The sequence below is a fragment of the Rhipicephalus microplus genome, chromosome X (genome assembly GCF_043290135.1).
Source record: "Rhipicephalus microplus isolate Deutch F79 chromosome X, USDA_Rmic, whole genome shotgun sequence".
NCBI classification, from domain to species: Eukaryota; Metazoa; Arthropoda; class Arachnida; order Ixodida; family Ixodidae; genus Rhipicephalus; species Rhipicephalus microplus.
In genome coordinates, this window is record NC_134710.1 from 410,643,212 (window position 1) to 410,662,538 (window position 19,327).

Consider the following 19,327-nt stretch of genomic DNA (forward strand, 5'->3'; position numbering starts at 1 on the left):
AAACCATATTCACACGTTCTTCATTAATGAAACGCGTCGTTCCAGACTCAAACTTTCCTTGTCGAAGCGTGTCCAAAAAAAACTGCACACCAAATATTTCCATCGTGCTTTTGATTTCCTTCCTTTATCAAAATGTCACGCTGTCACCCACCGTCATGTTTATCATTGGCCCAAAAAGAAAAAAAAAATCGGCGCTGTGCCGAATGTTGCCTCCAGTCTCGTATCGCAATGCACGTGGCAGCCGCCTTTTCGTCCAAGTTTAATGTCTTCGTTTCTTTCTTTGTCCCCCCCCCCCTCATTTTTTTTAATGGTACCATCCAGCCATCGCTTAATGTCCATCGTAGTCACCGATATAGCCTGCTCAGGCGACCTTCGTGCGTGAGAAGCCATCGCTAATTCGTTCAACTTACATTTGAGGGCACTCAAAGCGTCACGCGTTCACGTGGTATTTTTTGAATTTCGCGCACTTTAAACAAGTCCTGGGAAAAAAAAATTAACCAGCGTTTTTATCTTACCGTAACTTGAAACTTGTGTTATTTCTGAATAAGAGCTACAAGTCTTGTATTGAATTTTTTTCTAGAGTCAATATTTAAAAAAGATCATTAAGCAATCTTTGTTAATTATCGTGCTTGGTGGATGAAAGAAAATATTCTGACGTGCTACATACAGCTAAGAACAATACTGCGCTACCTGAAGACACGTAGCTCTCCTTTTAATTTTTGTTATTGCTTGGTGATTTTCAGCTGAAACACCCTGTATACCAACGCTCTTGCATTGCATTTTTTTTTCTTTAGTTTCTTCACGCAACGGTGCCTGGAGCGTCCACGTCGCGTTTCCACCAGAACCATGGCGGTCGGCGCATTCTTTGACCGGCTTTGCAGTTTTCAAGCGGGAAACGTCAGAGAGCTTTATTCTATTCCGCGTTCAGTGAAAAACCATGCTAAAGAAAAAAAGAAATGCAACAGTAATGCCCATTTTATTACAATGCCGCTGTCACATTCAACATTACAATTATCTAATCACAGGTCTGCGCCTTCCGTCGTCATTTCAGCTCGCAATAGTTCTGGCGAGCGCCACATAAGAGTTAAGCAGTCATCCTCGACGTTTTCAAGCTTTTAGCTGAACAGCGTTAAACGCCCTCTTGACCGCCCTTAATACTTTCGTTCTTCCGAGAGCGGCACAAGTTTTCCACTGACAAGTGAAGCAAGTTCCACAATCCGTATAAGGTCACGGCAACATGCAGGGTTCAAAGTTCTACGTGACGCCTAAACACTGGCCTGTTTTTTTTTTCTTGCTTCATCTGTCCTGACCCCAATGCAACATTGATTGATTGATTGATTGATTGATTGATTGATTGATTGATTGATTGATTGATATGTGCATGGTGTTTAACGTCCCAAAACCAAAAACCACCATATGAGAGACGCCGTAGTGGAGGGCTCCGGAAATTTCGAACACCTGGGGTTCTTTAACCTGACACATATCTGAGCACACGGGCCTACAACATTTCCGCCTCCATCGGAAATGCAGCCGCCGCAGCCGGGATTCGATCCCGCCACCTGCGGGGCAGCAGCCGAGTACCTTCCACTAGACCACCGCGGCGGGGCACCCCAATGCAACAATGAATCGGTTTATATTGATACATGGCACTCTGAGAACTCTAAATACCGTTAATTTCACCATCCTTGGTGTACTATAGAGGAGGAAATAACGGTCAAACTTTGATCTTCAAATTTGACGCCGAAATTCCCGCACGAAATTTCACAGATTTCAAAAAGTATATTTGGTATTTCGGCGGCATCGTCTTCACAAGATTTTCTGAAACTTGGCATTAGTCTATCGCGCCCTTAGAGGTCAATGTACTTCATTCTTAGTTATCGTAGGGCTTACAGTAAACGCCATCAAAATTAATGACGTCACGACGGAATGTCAAAGTGGAGTCGCCAGCCGCATTCCCTTTTTGCGCGTTTTCTCGCCAACCAACCGTCTTTTCGCGCGGCGAGGGCGGTTATTTTGGAATAGCGCAATTACCATTTGCTAAGATGAAAAAAAAAGTTTTTAGCGTCTCTTTAACAATAGACGGACAATCGATTTATCCATGGAGCTTAATGTGGCAAGGTGGCTAGTTGGGCCAGTTAAGATTCACCTATAATACTGTGCAGACTGGCACATAAAAGGAACCGAACAACACGGTGCTGACGCTCAGCTGATTTTTTTTACTAAGAACTGTGAAAACAAACGCAGCAACTTCGTTCCCTTCTTTGTGTCCTTAACTGTCTAGCGTTTCGCTGTAACCGAGTTCTAGATTAGCTTAACCACGGGGGCGCGCGCGAGCGGCGGCTGTTTCGAAGACGCCTGCACGCGGTGCTGGGAAAAGTTCCTCGCGTCATCATGCAGGTCGAGAAAGAGGTCATTCTGTGCGACGCTATTCTCGGGCAACGTGCGTCCTATACAAATGAAGGCTTCGAAACGCCTGTACAGCGACGCCACTGCACTTGACGGCCGGCCAACAGTACCGAAGCGGCTGCAAGTGGCGCAATTAATATCCAAGTTAGCAACGCCCTCCTGGCACTGCGCCACTCCTGCAGCCTTTCGCCGTATACACTGCGGGCCCCAAGCAATGCTGAGACAAGTCGCCATTGAAGCGCGTGCCCCTACACTAAACTAAACCATTATTTTTAGTCAACTACAATTCAAAAATAAAAATCATAAAAATTTACCGGCAAAGTTATTTCATCAGCTCATCAGATTTCACAGGGTATGCATGGTTGGCCAGTTGACTTTTTATCATAAACTAATTTACAAGGTTTCTGCAGATTTACAGCAAAGCCTCAAGCCGCAGTTGGAATAGAGAGAATGTGTCATAGTGAACAATACTGTATAGTACGCATCATATTCATCATGATCAGCCTGGCTACATGCACTGCAGGACAAAGGCCTCTCCCATGTTCCGCCAGTTAACTCGGTCCTGTGCTTGCTGCTGCCAATTCATACCCGCAAACTTCTTAATCTCATCTGCCCACCTAACCTTCTGTCTCCCCCTAACCCTCTTGTCTTCTCTGGGAATCAACTTGCTTACCCTCAATGACCGGCGATTGTCCTTGTCTACGCGATATACATGCCGGCCCCTGTCCATTTCCTCTTCTTGATTTCAACTATTATATCCTTAACACCATTAGTTCCCTAATCCACTCTGCTCTCTTCTGGTCTCTTGAGGTTACGCCTATCATTTTTCTTTCCATTGCTCGCTGCGTCGTCCTCAATTCAAGCTGAACCTTTTTTGTAAGTCCATGTTTCTGCTCCGTAGCTAAGTACCGGCAGGATACAGCTGTTATATACCTTTTTCTAGAGGGATAGTGGCAATCTACCTGTCATAATTTGAGAGTGCTTGCCAAATGTGCTCCACCCCATTCTTATTCTTCTAGTCACTTCGGTCTCATGGTTCGGCTCCGCGGTTATTACCTGCCCTAAGTAGACAATCTTTTACAACTTCAAGTGCACTATTACTTATCTCAAAGCGCTACTCTCTTCCGATCGAGGTTGTTGTACATTACTTTCGTTTTCTGCAGATTAATTTTAAGATCTACCTTTCTGCTCTCCTTGTCTAACTCCGTAATCAGGAGTTGCAATTCGTCCCCTGAGTTACTCAGCAATGCAATGTCATCGGCAAAGCGCAGGTTACTAAGGTACTGTCCATTAACTCTTATCCCTAACTGTTCCCATTCTAGGCTTCTGAAAACCTCCTGTAAGCATGCGGCAAATAGCATTGGGGAGATTGTGTCCCCCTGCTTTACACCCTTCTTGATTGGTATTCTGTTGCTTTCTTTATGAAGCACTATGGTAGCAGTTGATCCACTGTAGATTTCTTCCAGGATGTTTATATATGATTCATCGGCGCCTTGATTCCGCAGTGTCTGCATGACTGCTGATATTTCTCCTGAATCAAACGCCTTCTCGTAATCTATGAAGGCTATGTATAGTGGTTGGTTATATTCTGAGCTTTTCTCTATTACCTGATTGATAGTATGAATGTGGTCAATTTTTGAGTAGCCTGTTTGAAATCCTGCGTGTTCCTTTGGTTGATTGAATTCTAATGTTTTCTTCACTCTGTTAGAAATTACTTTTGTAAATAGCTTGCATATTACGGAGAGCAAGCTGATCGACCTGTAGTTCTTCAAGTCCTTGTCATCTCCTTTCTTATGTATTAAGATGATGTTAGAATTCTTCCAAGACTCTGGTACTCTTCCCGTCAGGAGACACCTCGTAAACAGGGTGGCTAGTTTTTCAAACACAATCTGTCCAACATCTTTCAGCAGATCTGATGTTACCTGATCCTCACCAGCAGCTTTGCCCATTTGCATGCTCTCCAAGGCTTTTCTGACTTCTATCATTACTGGTGGGGTGTCATCTGGGTTACTGCTGGTTCTTATAGTATTAAGGTCGTGGTTGTCCCGGCTACTGTACAGATCTCTGTAAAACTCCTCCGCTATTTTTACTATCCTATCCATATTGGTAATTATTTTGCCTTCTTTGTCCCTTAATGTATACATCCGATTTTTGCCTATCCCAAGTTTCCTCTTCACTGCTTTGACGCTTCCTTCGTTTTTCAGAGCGTGTTCAATTCTCTCCATGTTATACCTTTTTACATCGCATACCTTACGCCTATTAATCAACTTCGAAAGCTCTGACGGTTCTATTTTGTGTGTTGTACTTGAGACTTTCATGCTTTGACGCTTCTTAATGAGATGCTTCGTTTCCTGGGAAAGCTTGCCAGTGTCCTGTCTATCTACCCTGCCTCCAACTTTCACTGCACACTCCGTAATGATACTCGTCAGATTATAATTCATTGTATCTACGCTAAGGTTGGTTTCCTCAATAAGAGCCGAGTACCTGTTATGAAGCGAGACTCTGAATTCCTGTACTTTCCCTCTCAGTGCTAGCTCATTGATTGGCTTCTTGCGTGTCAGTTTCTGTCGTTCTTTCTTCAAGTCTAGGCGAATTCGAGATATGGTCACTGTGTCGTACCTTACCAACCACTTCCACATCCTGCACGAAGCCTGGGTGTGAACTCATTATAAAGTCTATTGCGTTTTTATTTTCGCCATTATGGCTCCTCTATGTCCACTTGCGGTTTCCTCGTTTTCGGTAGAAGGTATTCAAAATCCATAAATTATTGCGTTCTGCGAATTCTACTATAGTGGCTCTCTTCTGGCGTTTCTAGTACCGATGCCTTAATCTCCTACTGCCTTGTCTCCAGCCTGCTTCTTCCCTACTTTTGCATTAAAGTCTCCCATCAGTATAGTATACTGTGTTTTACCTAACTAATTGCCGATTCCACGTCTTCATAGAAGCTTTCAACTGAAGCGTCATCATGGTTGTATTTAGGCGCGTAAGCCTGTACCACCTTCATCTTGTATCTATTATTCAGTTTAATTACGATACCTACCACCCTTTCATTAATGCTATAGTATTCCTCTATGTTGCCAGCTATGTTTCTGTGAATTAGGAACCCCACTCCCAGTTCTCTTCTGTCTGCCAAGCCCCTATAGCAAAGGACGTGCCCATTCTGTAGCACCGTATAAGCCTCATCTGTCCTCCTAACCTCACTGAACCCTATTATATCCCATTTAACACCCTCTAGCTCCTCGAATAGTACAGCTAGACTTGCCTCACTAGACAGGGTTCTAGCGTTAAACGTTGCCAAGTTCAGGTTCCAATGGCGGCCTGTCCGGTTCCAGAGATTCTTAGCACCCTCTGCTGCGTTGCAGATCTGACCGCCGCCGTGGTCAGTTGCTTCGCAGCTGCTGGGGACTGAGGGCCGTGAGTTATTTGACGTAAGCATGTCGGAGGTAGTGGCCAGATACTGCACCAGGGTGGCCAATCCTTCTCTGGTGAGAACCCCCACCCCCCCCCCCCACCCCCGTTAGCTCTGGTCCGTGGTGTCGCTGCACACCAAACGCCTGCTTACGCAGACGCCTCTGCGGTAGTATAGTACACAATATGATATAAAAATGTCGCACCTCATAACAACGCCCCAAACACATAATTAAGAACAGATTCAGTAAACTTATATAGAAAAATAAATTTAACAATGCATAAAATATCAAAAAACAGGCTATACCATGATATATACTAAAATACTAAAACAAGTCTGTCAATGCCAGAACCCAAAGACATATGGTGAAAACTATTAATTTTTTTATTTTTCTACTGCGTTAAAAATGAAGGCAGTGTCGTCCCATCCCCGTGATCGTGCGGGCAATGCGCACAGCACGCTTGAAAGAAAACTGTAGGTGTTAGTTTGCACATGAGAATGTATCGACTTTAATCATACGCCCGAATGAATCGTAGCGAGAGTTCTATGTCTGAATTCGGGTCAACGTCAAGCTTCTGAACTGAGAGCAAGTACAAGTATTTTTATTTACACCACGATAGCACCTTTTCAGATTCTAGTTTACTAATATCTCAATGCCCGCATGGGTACCATTTAACAATGGCTTTCTATATTATACATGGTTTTCTTAAAATTCAGCGTTGGGAAGAACATGAAAGCCACCTTTCCAGATAAATTATGTATCCATTGGGACACAGAGTGAGACAATCATCTCTGTCAGCCACCCGATTAACTAATATTTTACCAACTTTTCTATGATCGCAGCAAGCAGGCGTCATGTTTGTATTGGAAAGTTGAATACAGTCGCATTTATACGCAGTTCTGCTTAGGCGAATCCTCCTAGCACGTCTGTGCTCAGAGATATCTCGCCGCAAAGCTTCATAGCCGTTTGCATGCATGACAGTCAGCATTGGCGCAAAGCACCTCCTCAGTTAAACGTGCGTCAACACCGCGCTTGCTTCGTATCTGACAACGGGTCGAAGGCACAGGCAAAGATGATAACGGTTATCCTTCTATATCCGGCTGACGATAGCAAGCAATGACTGTTCGACACATCGGAGAGGAACATTTCGCCGATCCTCACCACCTTGCGTGCGTAATCTAGAATACTGCAATTGAACTTTGCAGCGGGATATCTGAAAGAAATTAAAAGACAGACATATTAGAATAATTCTTCCAAATTTAACTGTACATGAACGCCACTGCCTCCAGCTTCTCAGTGCAAACACGTCCGCTTGCTGCAGTCAATAAAAGTTTATTAAAGCTTCGTTGATTGGGAGCCTAACAGCGACATAACTGTAGTTTCAATTTGCATCCCCCTAGGATATATGTTATCTGGAAAAGGCGGTTTTTCATGTTCTTCCCACTGCTGACTTAAAAAAGCTATGAAGCTTAACAATGAACAGTCGATGCGTATATCAAGTGAAGGCTTTATATGTGCGATGTAAGCATCCCAAAGACTTCCGAGAGGCCTGTTAAGGATGTCACCAGTACCCAGAAAGATAAATCGTTGAGGAGGGATAGCCGCTATAGATCAAATGTTCTGACAAGCCGACCAGTCATGGTCAGTCGTGGAAGACACCTTAGTCAAAATGCTGGCTCCCATAGGCGAGCGCAGGACTTCCCATGAGGGGGGGGGGGGGGGCAAATTAATCACAGCCATGTGAACGGCGCATTTGCAAACCACAACGCGCCCATCGAGGGTGTCAAAGATTGTCTTGGGGGTGCATACGTCGCTGTGGAGGAAGGGTCTGAAGGGAGCAAGTGCTACTCCCCCCTCCCCGCCTAAGTCCATGCCACCGATCAATGTTGCATGAGCACTTTCGCCGCGATGATCGTAGCCGCCACTCACGACAACAAGACGCGTATGCATAGCTTGCATCAGAATTCTGCTTCAAACCTGTGACGTGTGCTAGCCACCTCCACTGGTCAGCTGCTTTCACAGAGTCGAACAGCCGGCGAATTTTTTCGTCGCGAAGTGATGGATGAAACTTTTGATGGAAGCGGCGCCTTTTTTTTTTTTTTTTTTGGACCCTAATATGTGTAACTATACAAATGACGTCGTTTCTATTTTTCGAATTACACTGTACACGCCTCCCAGAACCTACAAGTGAAGGAAAATATACTTTAAGGATGTGTCACTTATATAAAAAAAAAAACTACGGGTGCTCGCTCGAACTGCACTTTTGTTCCGACGGCCTGTGCGTTTTTTCATCATTAGCGTGCGCCATTAGCTCGTCTCAAACAGTATAATAAACATTGACATGCGATCCCCCAAGGCAAAAGCTTATCCTTCGTCAGTTCAGTAGCATGGAAACATGGCTTACGCTGACGAATAACGAACACAGCCATATTTTTCCAATGACATCAATTTATCGGTATTCCATGTAAGTTTTGTTCAGAAGAATAGACACAAGCGAACGATATGTCCCATGGAGCGCGACATCTTACGCAGGGCACCACGGTTGTGGAAATACCCATCACATGGCATCAGTCCGAAGAGGAGTCAATAGGCGTTGTGCATGATGATCTCCAACCTCACGGCAAGGTTGCTGAGGGTGGACGCCAGCAAGACAACTGGTCTCTGAGCAGGCAGACTTGCGTTGGCACCCGTATTGAGCACGGCACCATGCAGCTTCGTCGCAGCAAGTGAATTCCCGAACCAAGGCGCGATAAGGCAGAGAGGATAAAAAGTGCGCGACGATGGAGCGTTCGCCTTCCACGCGTGATATTCAAGAATATGCGATGCTGTTCCACATGGCGCAGACAGCGCACGTTATCTCTCCCAGAAAATGTGGATAAGTTGAAGACGGAACGACAAAGACCGGTGTATGCGGCTGCAAGAACGTTCGTACGCCAGACGAGTTGTCGAAGGCGGCCTCCCACCAACGAAAATCAAGACAGAGCAGTGGACACTGGTTACTGCAGCAACACGACGTCGACGACAAGAGAAACATGAACAGCTGACCAGCCGGCGAAACCAGCGCCTGACCGGATGCCCCGTGGCGCGACACTTACCCGCACGACAGGCAGAAGCAGCAGCGACACACCCTCTGCACAGAACACCTACCAGTTTGCCCTCTGACCGCCGCTGACGTAGCCGGCTGAACAAGTCGGGGAGAAACGGGGCCGCCGACGCTGCACGTCGCGATGAACAATCGCGCATGACGTAAAAGGCTCCCCCTGGCATCGGAGCGCCGCGATTGGCCACCATCCGAACACTCCCCCGCTACTATTGGCCGACCTGAGACGTGCCCCCACCGCCTCCCCACCGCCAGCGTCGGCACCTTGGGGAATGTCGGCGCTTGCCCCGAGGCTTGACTGCTTCGGAAACACGCACAGAACCACCATGCGTAAACGACAGCTGCAGCTGGCAGCGAAGTCTCAATGACGACTCGTAATTTAAGGATAATGACGACAGGCCGTTCTCGGGAGCACGGTTCGTTGGACGCGCCGACCAGAGCACGTGCTCTGGCGCCAGCGGGGGAATACCACCTGTGTTGCCCGGGTAGCACGCACTAGGACCTGGGCCGGGAGGTGTCGTCGAGAGCAGCGTTTTTAATCTGAACGCATAATAGCCGCCTCCGGGCACACATGCCGGCGTGTAAGTGCGCGACATATGAACAGCCCAAGGAGACCAATATGATCTCTAAATTTATTCTGCAACGGTAAACCGCGAAAATCACGCACTAAACGTTCTCGATAATAAACAGTAGATATACTTACAGGTGGAGCGATCGCCGCTTGTCGCGAAGAGTTGTGCCTACTCCAATGCAAGCTCTCGCAGGACACGTATGTATCTAACCATTTGTACAGGGTGGAAATGCCGAGTCACAGTCACTGTCTAATGCTCCCGTGCGAGATAAGTAATAAACTGCCACACCGGAAAAAGCCAGTCTACTCTCGCGAACATTACAATGTGTACAGCACCATGTGCCACTCTTCTGGTATATACCCACTTCGTGGCCTGTACCACATAGTGGGAGCGTGCCATTACAGTAATAATCTACGGACGCAGACGCGTGATGTAGAAAATATGCCAATAGTCTCCCCTCAGTAAACATTTAATTGGGTGCGACACCGCCATAACTCAGAGAGAAACATCGTCGTCGTCATCGCAAATGAATGTAGAGAAAGCGCAGATCCCCTTAGACACGCTTCCATTTCGATTTAATTTCGCTGAACGCCCCGCCGCAGTGGTCTATAGTGGCTAAGGTACTCGGCTGCTGACCCGCAGGTCACGGGATCGAATCCCGGCTGTGGCGGCTGCATTTCCGATGGAGGCGGAAATGTTGTAGGCCCGTGTGCTCAGATTTGGGTGCACGGTAAAGAACCCCAGGTGGTCGAAATTTCCGGAGCCCTCCACTACGGCATCTCTCATAATCATAGCGTGGTTTTGGGACGTTAAACTCCACATATAATTTCGCTGAACAAGTCCACACTCGCCAGTAATGCGAGAACAGACGGTGTGTTTTATGTAGGTTGCGAATAACAGGTGACAAAGAGTGCAACGTATTCATCTTGTTCAACCGCTTATCTACCACCGCGATCATGATACCCGCGATAGCTTAGTGGAGCACTGGTCGGAGGAGCCCTTGAGCAAAGAAGAAAAAAAAAAGATAAATGGAATGGTTAGAGATTTTGGGCATGGGACCCGCGTAGCTTCAGGAAGAAACTGGCCAAATGTCAGGTGGTGACAGTCGTAAGATTCGAGGGTTGTCCGCAAAATGTAGTTCCGAAGACGCTGCAACCGCAAGAGATGCTGTTACGCGAGACCCAACGACACATGGCATGTAGCCCTGCTCAGCCTCTCACAGTCCCCGCCCCAGCGACTTGTATCCGAAGCCGAGTCCTGGCTTGACAGCTGCTACAAATGAGTTCCCATCGCTTCTCCCGCCACGTGCGGATCACGCGCTGCGATTAGTTTCCTGTGCGCTAAAAAACACTGTGCCAGTGAACATTCATTCCCAAATGTGTGACATACGAAGACAAGTGTAACGCTTGCCCAAATGCATGTTGCTTTTACACGACGCCAGAAACAAAACAATATACTGCCGTCAGCGGAAACATTCAAAACCGCGCGAAGAGATGGCAGCAAAGCGATGGCGAACGCCTTTTGATAGATCTGATTGATTGATTTGTGGGGTTTAACGTCCCAAAACCACCATATGATTATGAGAGACGCCGTAGTGGAGGGCTCCGGAAATTTTGACCACCTGGGGTTCTTTAACGTGCACCCAAATCTGAGCACACGGACCTTTTGATAGAGGAGGGGTTCAAATTAATGCTAGCCGGTACCACAAACAATAAGGAACGGTACCGCGAGACGTTGAACAACTTTCTCCACGCAATACAAAACAAGAGCGGGCGCACACGAAGAGAGTGTGTTTCCGTCAATGCATGCAATGCTCGTCCGCACATCGTCCAGGTAACAAAACAACCTCATTCACAAATTGGAATGAGATGCCACACCCGCTTCCCTATACAGTCAAGACGTGGCCCAAATCGGCTACCATATTTTTTATGAATTGGATAAACTTGTGCAAGACGCATTTAAGCAGTGGAGAAAAGCTGAAACAATAGGTTGCTTCGCCGCGGGACGAGGGTTATAAGGCATAAAGAAGATTGAACACCACATGGTAAATATCCATTGATATCAACGGCAATTATGTTCAAAAATAGGAAAAGGTCCAAACATTTAGAAGAGGTACATTCTTCAATGTCAATTTTGTTTTTCGTTATCATTGGGAACCTTGTTTCATACGGACAGCCCTCGTGCAATGTATATCAGTCATTTCCAAGGTATATGAAGCCCACATTCCATGGCCGGATTTGAACACTCGAGCTATGCGATACCTCGTGGTAACACGACAGACACTGCCAGGCGTAGAAGCTGGGGGAAACGAGAAACTGCAAGAGGAACTCGACGTATCCGATTTAGGCAGCTGATGATATCCTGTGCACGTATCGCGTATTAATTGCAGTTCCACGGACTATATACCGTCTCCTAATGTCTTAGATTCGAGGCGAAATCCAGGCTGATCAATTGCACTTATACCACAGCAGAGGCACACACCAGAATTTCGCACAATGACCACTGCGAAGTTTATTCAGGAGGAAACCATGTCGACATAAAACCGATTACCCTCGAATATGGACCGATTCCCTCACGACGTCCGGTGAACATACCGCTGGCATCACGGATTGTTGCGAAAAGACACCCCGGAAACGCCGAAAGGGAAGAAGGGGCTGTTATTTTATTTTCTTCGTACTATCAGACGCTGATAACGCCAACAAACACGCGCACCAGATATCCAAACAACACAAACGCTGTGTTGTCTCGTTTTCTTGAGTTTGTGTGTGTGTGTGTGGCCTATATATAGCTTCTTTTAAGATGAACCCTTGCAAACTATAGCCCAATTAACTTTCTGTCATTCTAAACGTTTTTTTTTTTTTCTCGTGGCACTGAGGCTTGCAATAACACATCGACGATTTCTCTTTCCTCTACCCGTATATACGGCAATCGTGCCGCCATTTATTTGTGCCCCTACAAGTCGAGCAGAATGTTACGCAAATGCGCGCACGCCGACAGAGGCACATCCGTCGTGGACGTGTTGATGACCGCGCGCGCAACGAGGCACGTCGCAGTCCTTCGATGATTTCGTCGTCGTTTAGCCGAGATGGAGCAAGCTGGCACGCGATCGCATGCGCAATCTCCTCCGTATATATACCGGCGGACAGATTATATATATATATATATATATATATATATATATATATATATATATATATATATATATATATATATATATATATATATATATATATATATATATATATATATATATATATTACACCACCCGATGTTACTATAGTCGGCAAGGGGAACGAGGCCACCTGAATATGTATAAAAGCGCACATCACGCTGACATCGTAACGTTTGTAGAGCAAAGTTCGGTGAATGACTGCCATAATCCGTATCGGCGGGACGTGCACGTAATATCATTAGACCTGTGATCAGGTCCCCAATGGATGGCAACACCGACCGCTACCATTTTAACGGAAACAAATGTGACCGTTCCTGAACCGGGGCAGAACGATTTCGCAGTTGAAGTTTGCAGTTGAAAAAAGCACAGTTCGATGGGACACACTGGTCTTCACATTATTGACATAGCTAATGACATCCTAACACTCGTCAAAGCGACCATGGTCCCGTCTTCATCTGTCCTAAAGTGAAAGGCGCGCCCATGTATACAGATCGGTCGTCAATAACAATATCATATTTTACGAGCCAAAACCCCTATATGCTTATAAGGCACGCCATAGCGGGACCAAAAACAAGGTCACGTGTACAAAAAACGTGTACTTTCATGTTCGTCACCTAACGGACGGGCGCTCAAGTTTTTAGATTCCGCTTTTCTTTTTCTCCTACATCGTTATTACCTCGGAATTATCGGGAAGGTAGCTCCGAATTCAGAGAAAAGCAAAAAAACAAATGGCAGATCAGTTTATCCAATGCGCCTACAAGCTTCAATTCAGCAGGCTGCAACGCCGTTTTCTCTCTCGTCGAGCAGGCGAGCGCTGACGAAACGAGAGCACGCGGTGCGCTCGGCCGATGTAGCCCTCCTCCTCCACGTCGCCGTCACGTGTTGGGCGCCTGATCCCCGAAAAGAGGCACAGGACACGCGGCCGAGCGCGCGGAGAACCGGTGCGAACCGGAACGCGCAGGCCCCGCGGAAAGGTCGTGCACTTGCACATGTGCAGCAGGCAATCCGACATGCTTGGTCGGGCGCTTCGTGCTCTGCTATGCGACAGAAGGGAGTTCGCGCTTCCCCGAACGAAAGAGATTGTTCGACAGCCACATTATCAGCTACAGCGAGGGACAAGTTTCAACATTGCCCGAAGTGCGTCAAGAACGAACGCGGTGAAAGACAACGACACAGGCAGCTCATCATGTAGAGCGCCATTGGAGCTTCGATTAGCACGTAGTCAAGAAAGTAGATGTAAATCGAAAGAATTTCCATGTGCTTTTAAGCGCGATCGGGAAATCTATCAACGCAGCGAACCACAAGACGGGTTTCACCGCCAAACGCAGCGGTTGAGCAGAGCAAGCCATCGGCGCATGCATCGAGTGACAGAGAGTCGCCCAATTTCGGGAATGCAGAGTTCGAGTGCAAGTTCTTTCAAATGCGTCGAAGCATTTGGCGGATCACCAAGCGCACCCCAGACCCAAACGCGGAGAAATCGATCGGCTGTGGTGCACCTGCTGACAGCGCTGGATTTTCTACGTTTTTCTTTTTAAATGCTAACTTAATTTCTGTAATCAGCATATTCAAGTTTCAATAGTACGAAAAAAAGTGCAAGGCGAATCAACCGCCATATGGCGATAAGTATTTGATATCACCGACACGAGCAATAGGTCTAATTAAATGAACGGTAATTTACTATGTTGTTATTAAGGCATTCGATTTATCCTGTAGACAAATAGAAGAAAAAAACTTGCTGGTGGCGACAGATTAAATTGGGGTAGGGGAGCCAATAACCCGTTGTCAATTGTGACTGCTGAAATCGTTTCGAAACATCGTGTTATGACCTGTCAAACGCAACATGGTACCCAAGAGGGCCGAGGAATAGCATTGCACTGTTATTTTGCAAGTAAACTGCAACAAAATACAACTACGGCCATTACACTTTCCCCGCTCTTCCGTTCGGAAAAACAACGGCAAGAATCGCAATATTCACAAAACTGTTTTTGGAGACGTACTGCACATTGGCGATTTTTTTCTCTTCAAGACGAGTCGACCGACCTACTTGGGCCTATAACTCAAAACACGTTTCGTACGTGGAGGAAGACGGAGACATCACCCGAGCGCGCGCTGCCCGAGAAAAACGGCGTCTCAGCCTGCTGAATGGAAGCCTGTGCACAGTCGTTCGTTTGGCGCGCCGATAGCGGGTTGCGATCCGATAAACTGATCAGCAATATTGCTTTCTTCTAAATGCAGAGCTAGCTTCCCGTTAATTTAGCGGTATTAACGTTGATTACGATGAGGGGAAAGAGAAAATCGGCGCGTTGGTGCTAGGCGACGAATTTGGAAGGACATGAAACTGCAGACATTTATGGCACTAAAACGATTCTAATATTTACTGTCAGATGTGAATCAGTAACGCTTTAACACCATTACCATAAAGCGGAGTCAACGAGGAAGTCACGGCGGAGGCGATAGCAATTGCAATCTCTTACTATTTTTCTTTACTGCAAAAACTCAATCGACTTAATGTGAATTTTGCCAACCTGAGAGAAATCGGTGCGCAGTCGTCATACGTTAACGTTTTAATTATGCAAATAATTAATAAAAAGTCAAACCATAGCTGCGAAATGCACACGTGATTACGCAAGAATCAGCACATGAAATCACGCGTAAGCGCAAGCAGAACATCGAAAAACACAAAAAAAATGGCTCTCGCAAGTCGGCGTTCGTGCGCCCTGCTGTATTCCTTAATTGCGTTAAACCTTGTGTATAGTCGCGCTGCCGTAACGAATCTTAGAGGCATCGCAGAAAGAAGCATGTGGGTGAGATCCGCTTCGCCTGCTGCTGCAAACATCCTAGTTGCTCGCAAGAAAACCATCCGCTCTTTCAGTGAACTCGTTCAATTTCATTCATTATTCTGACACTTTTTTGGCACTTGTGAACTCACATGCCCTGATATCATATGCATCCAATGAACTGTCGCCTCTACCCAGAACCAGCCGTTTCTTACCAGTTTTGTTTTTCTTTTAACATGCGCCTAAATGTAGGCGCACGTTAAAGCGCCCCAGGTGCTCAAATGTTCCGGAGGGCTCCACTACGGCGTCGCTCATAACCATATCGTGGTTTTGGGACATAAAACCCCAGATATTATTATTATTAAGACGTTGAATATGTGTAAAACCGGAAGTTCTGAACCGAAAGTGCTTCGAAGAGAAACGAGAATGTCACTCGAAACCCGTGGCCTTAACATCACGAGCACTATAATACTTTCCATTTACACAAACAAAAAAAAAACAATCGCCGAAATATGCTAATCTCCCAACAGCCTATATACTACATTAAAACGAAGGTCGCAGACCACCTTCGACATCGGTATACATCTAACGACAGCAGTGAGGCTGAGAGAGGTGCGACGATAAAGATCGCCCGACGCATGCACGCGCCGATGTCAACAGCGAGGGAGGATTGCGGATACAAAGGGTTGCACATCCACCCTTTCGACGACCGCGCAGCCATCGTCGCAGGACAAACGCGTGGCGTATCATTATCGCTCCAGTGTGTGCCCCAGACAACACGATAACGAGTGCGCGGAGACAGGAGAATGCAAATACACCACCGACGACACAAGTGCAATATGGCATCATAGATTGTAATGTAAGAAGGAAGGAGAATTTATTGGCTCGTTTGTCCTTGTTAGACACAAACTGGGGACGGTGTTCCTATTATACAAACAACGTGCCCCATTACCTAGGAGTATACGTTCCCCTAAGGAAAGGGAATTCAATCAATTGGCAGAGAATCGGGCGCCTTATATACGCGAAGGTTTCATGTTCTGTCCCGGCCGGCGGCATTTAGTTTTTCGTCCACTTTTTATTAGCTTCACATTGCGCTACACCTTTCACGGCTTCATGGTCTGTGGTTTTCGTTAAGATTAGGTCTATGGGATACCAGCGCTGGATAGGTGGCGCACCGAAAAACGGCACCTGGCGGCGAGTCGCGACACAACTCAGGCGCTCGCGCCCAGATCATTGAGTTTCCTTAATAAGCGATAGAGGGAACTCTGATGGCGCTAGTGTTTATGGCAGCTGCAACGCACAGCGCTTCAGCGAGAATGGGAATTATGGGTATGACATGGATTCTGCCTAGTCTTCGTACTTCACGTTCGTTCTGCCCTCGCGTGGCTTGAAACTCATTTGTCACAAAGCAACAATCGGCAAATGATGTTACGCTTCACCAAGTTTTAAAATCGGGCCACGAAGTGGAAAACGGTTTGTTCTTTCCTTCGAAACAAAACCAAAACACATAAATACAAGAAGCCACATAGTGCGTTCGCCGCCCGCAAGCACGAAGACCAGGCAAATCCATGCCATACCCATAATTCCCATGGTCGCTGAACGATCGCAGCGCCAGAGTCCGCTCTAGTTAATTTCAGGAAACGATGGCCCAGACGACCTGCTGCACTGTGCAGCGGTGAGAGCCCGCGCATGCACCTTTGCCGCGTTTGATTTTGGCACAAGCAGCTTCAGCAGCCATTGCGCCAGTAATACTGCACTGTGATTTAGAAACAAAACTTTCAGAAGGCCACGCTCGCAAGAAATCAATGGACAACGAAGAAGCTCTGCAAAGCGGGCTGCACCTATATACATATGCTTATGGCGTCGAAGAGAGAGTTATGTATGGCATCGTTGCGCAAGTACGAACAACTGCATATAAACCCCTGCAACCCTTCAACATATGCCTGTGCGTGCAATATTTGTACATATATTTAGCGTCACTTCATGACGCGTCGCTCAATGAAAAATTTCAACACCTTCCCTCCGCATGCTTCGCATAACGTTGATTCCCAGGTATCTGCTGATTTCTTTTTTTTTTTTTTTCAATATCGTGTAGTCAGCGGCGGCTCGACAGTGAAAAACATGAGTAGTTTTGAAGTATATACTGTAGTGTTGTAGGCGGTCACGGAGCTCGGAAAGTTCTCTGAACACGCAATATTCTTCAAACGCGCAGTGGTTTCATTGAAATGCAGTTCTCCGCCTGTAATCGATTAACGGACTACACCTACGTTAACACGCGCCGTCAAAATCATCTGCGTAACGGCGAACACCTGTGGCAACTTCTCGGCCGCACCGCCAGTCATTCATTTCTAGTTTTTGCGCATATGCGTAGCTTACCACGGCATAATATAGCAATGATGGTGGTTGTTCTGACGTTATTTACTAATTAAAATAATTCAACATGCTAACTAGCATTAACATTCCTTCGAAGCTATGGTTTATTCATTTACTTTTTCTCGAGGAAAACCAGACGTGGTCCATAGTCTCAGAATGTGGGCATGCCCTTTAGCCGCGGCTGTCTCTTCCTGTGCACTACACTGCACGGCCTGAATGCCGAAAAAGTGACTGCTTGCGATAGACGGGCTACGTCGTGTCAACTATTTATACACCCCCAGATGTAGAACGACGCCGCAGCGAAGAGGAAAAAGCGACAGCGCGCGCCGTGTCACCCACTGACTACGTATACACGACAGTTGATGCGGCCGACACGAATGTAGAAATGTAAATTTCCCCACCATACATACCAAGCGGATTATTTTTTTTAACCTGACCGCGCCAGCGTTCAGGTTAAATCTGTTTTTGTCCTTGCCGATTTTTGACACCTGCTTTTCTTTTTTTTTCTTCTTTGCTTTCGTAGCAAAATATTTATTTTGCCTCTGGAGGGAGCTGCGCGCGAAACCAGACGGAAATTTCGGAATAAAAAAAAACACGTATGCCCGTTAGGGTCACCTCAATACTGCATGAAAGCGCGCAAGGGAACAGAGATTGAGGTGGGCGTATCGGCGCAAGGGAGGTTGCTCGCCTTTTCTGCATGTTGTCACTATTTTTTCTCGTTTTTGCCGCTTCCCCCAGTCCGTAAATGCGACCGCGGCTGTATCACACATCCCATGCATTCACCCATCGATCACTTGACCTTTTCTTTACAACCTGAAGGCAGCGTTCTGAAAGAAGAAAACAAGGATTGTGATAACGGTGCTGAAGTTGAAGACCGCCGCAAAAGACTGTTCATCACGCGTGTTCTCGTATATTTTGCCACAGCGCTCCGTCATACGACTCGGCGGTCGACGTTCGCGCGTTCATGTTGAGAGCGTGCTTGAAGCGCTTTCCTTGGCGGCATGTCCGGCATGATTCTCTCGCTGAAAGTATACACCACACAACTAAGCGCGTAAAATTGATTATCCTACATAGTTACGAAGCAAGAAGGCGTGTATATGAGCGTTCAGGAGCGAGTGTTTCGGCTCGGCTTTCTATTATAGATCTCCTTGTGAAACACTGCTTCAGGTGCATTTCTATGGAGGCGTATAATAAATAATAATAATTGATATGTGGGGTATTAACGTCCCAAAAGCACCATATGATTAAGAGAGACGCCGTAGTGGAGGGCTCCGGAAATTTCGACCACCAATAGGGTTCTTTAACGTGCACCCAAACCTGAGTACACGGAATAATAATAATGATAATAATAATAATAATAATAATAATAATAATAATAAATTGCGCACTTGCACGCACATCTCCCCGTCCAAAGAAAACCAGGTGCTCAAAATTAATTCGAACATCCCTCCCCCCTCCAACTAAACGTACACGGAGTGCCTTCTGACAAGGTATAGTCGTTTGGTCACGTAAAATCC

The 19,327-nt window shown here is 46.4% G+C and overlaps 1 protein-coding gene across 4 annotated transcripts in view; it reads right to left on the reverse strand.

The window, feature by feature from the left end:
- LOC119160977 (glycerophosphocholine phosphodiesterase GPCPD1) overlaps positions 1–19,327 on the reverse strand; it is a 159,156-nt gene that overhangs the window by 105,716 nt on the left and 34,113 nt on the right. Inside the window, exon 1 of one of the 4 annotated variants that reach the window (XM_075880261.1) lies at positions 8,912–9,074. The exons of the other annotated variants lie outside the window; for them this stretch is intronic. Within the exon in view, the coding sequence (XP_075736376.1) occupies positions 8,912–9,059 (148 nt within the window). The 5' untranslated portion in view covers positions 9,060–9,074. Of the gene's footprint in view, positions 1–8,911; positions 9,075–19,327 lie in introns of those variants that run through there. 4 annotated transcript variants of the gene reach the window in all.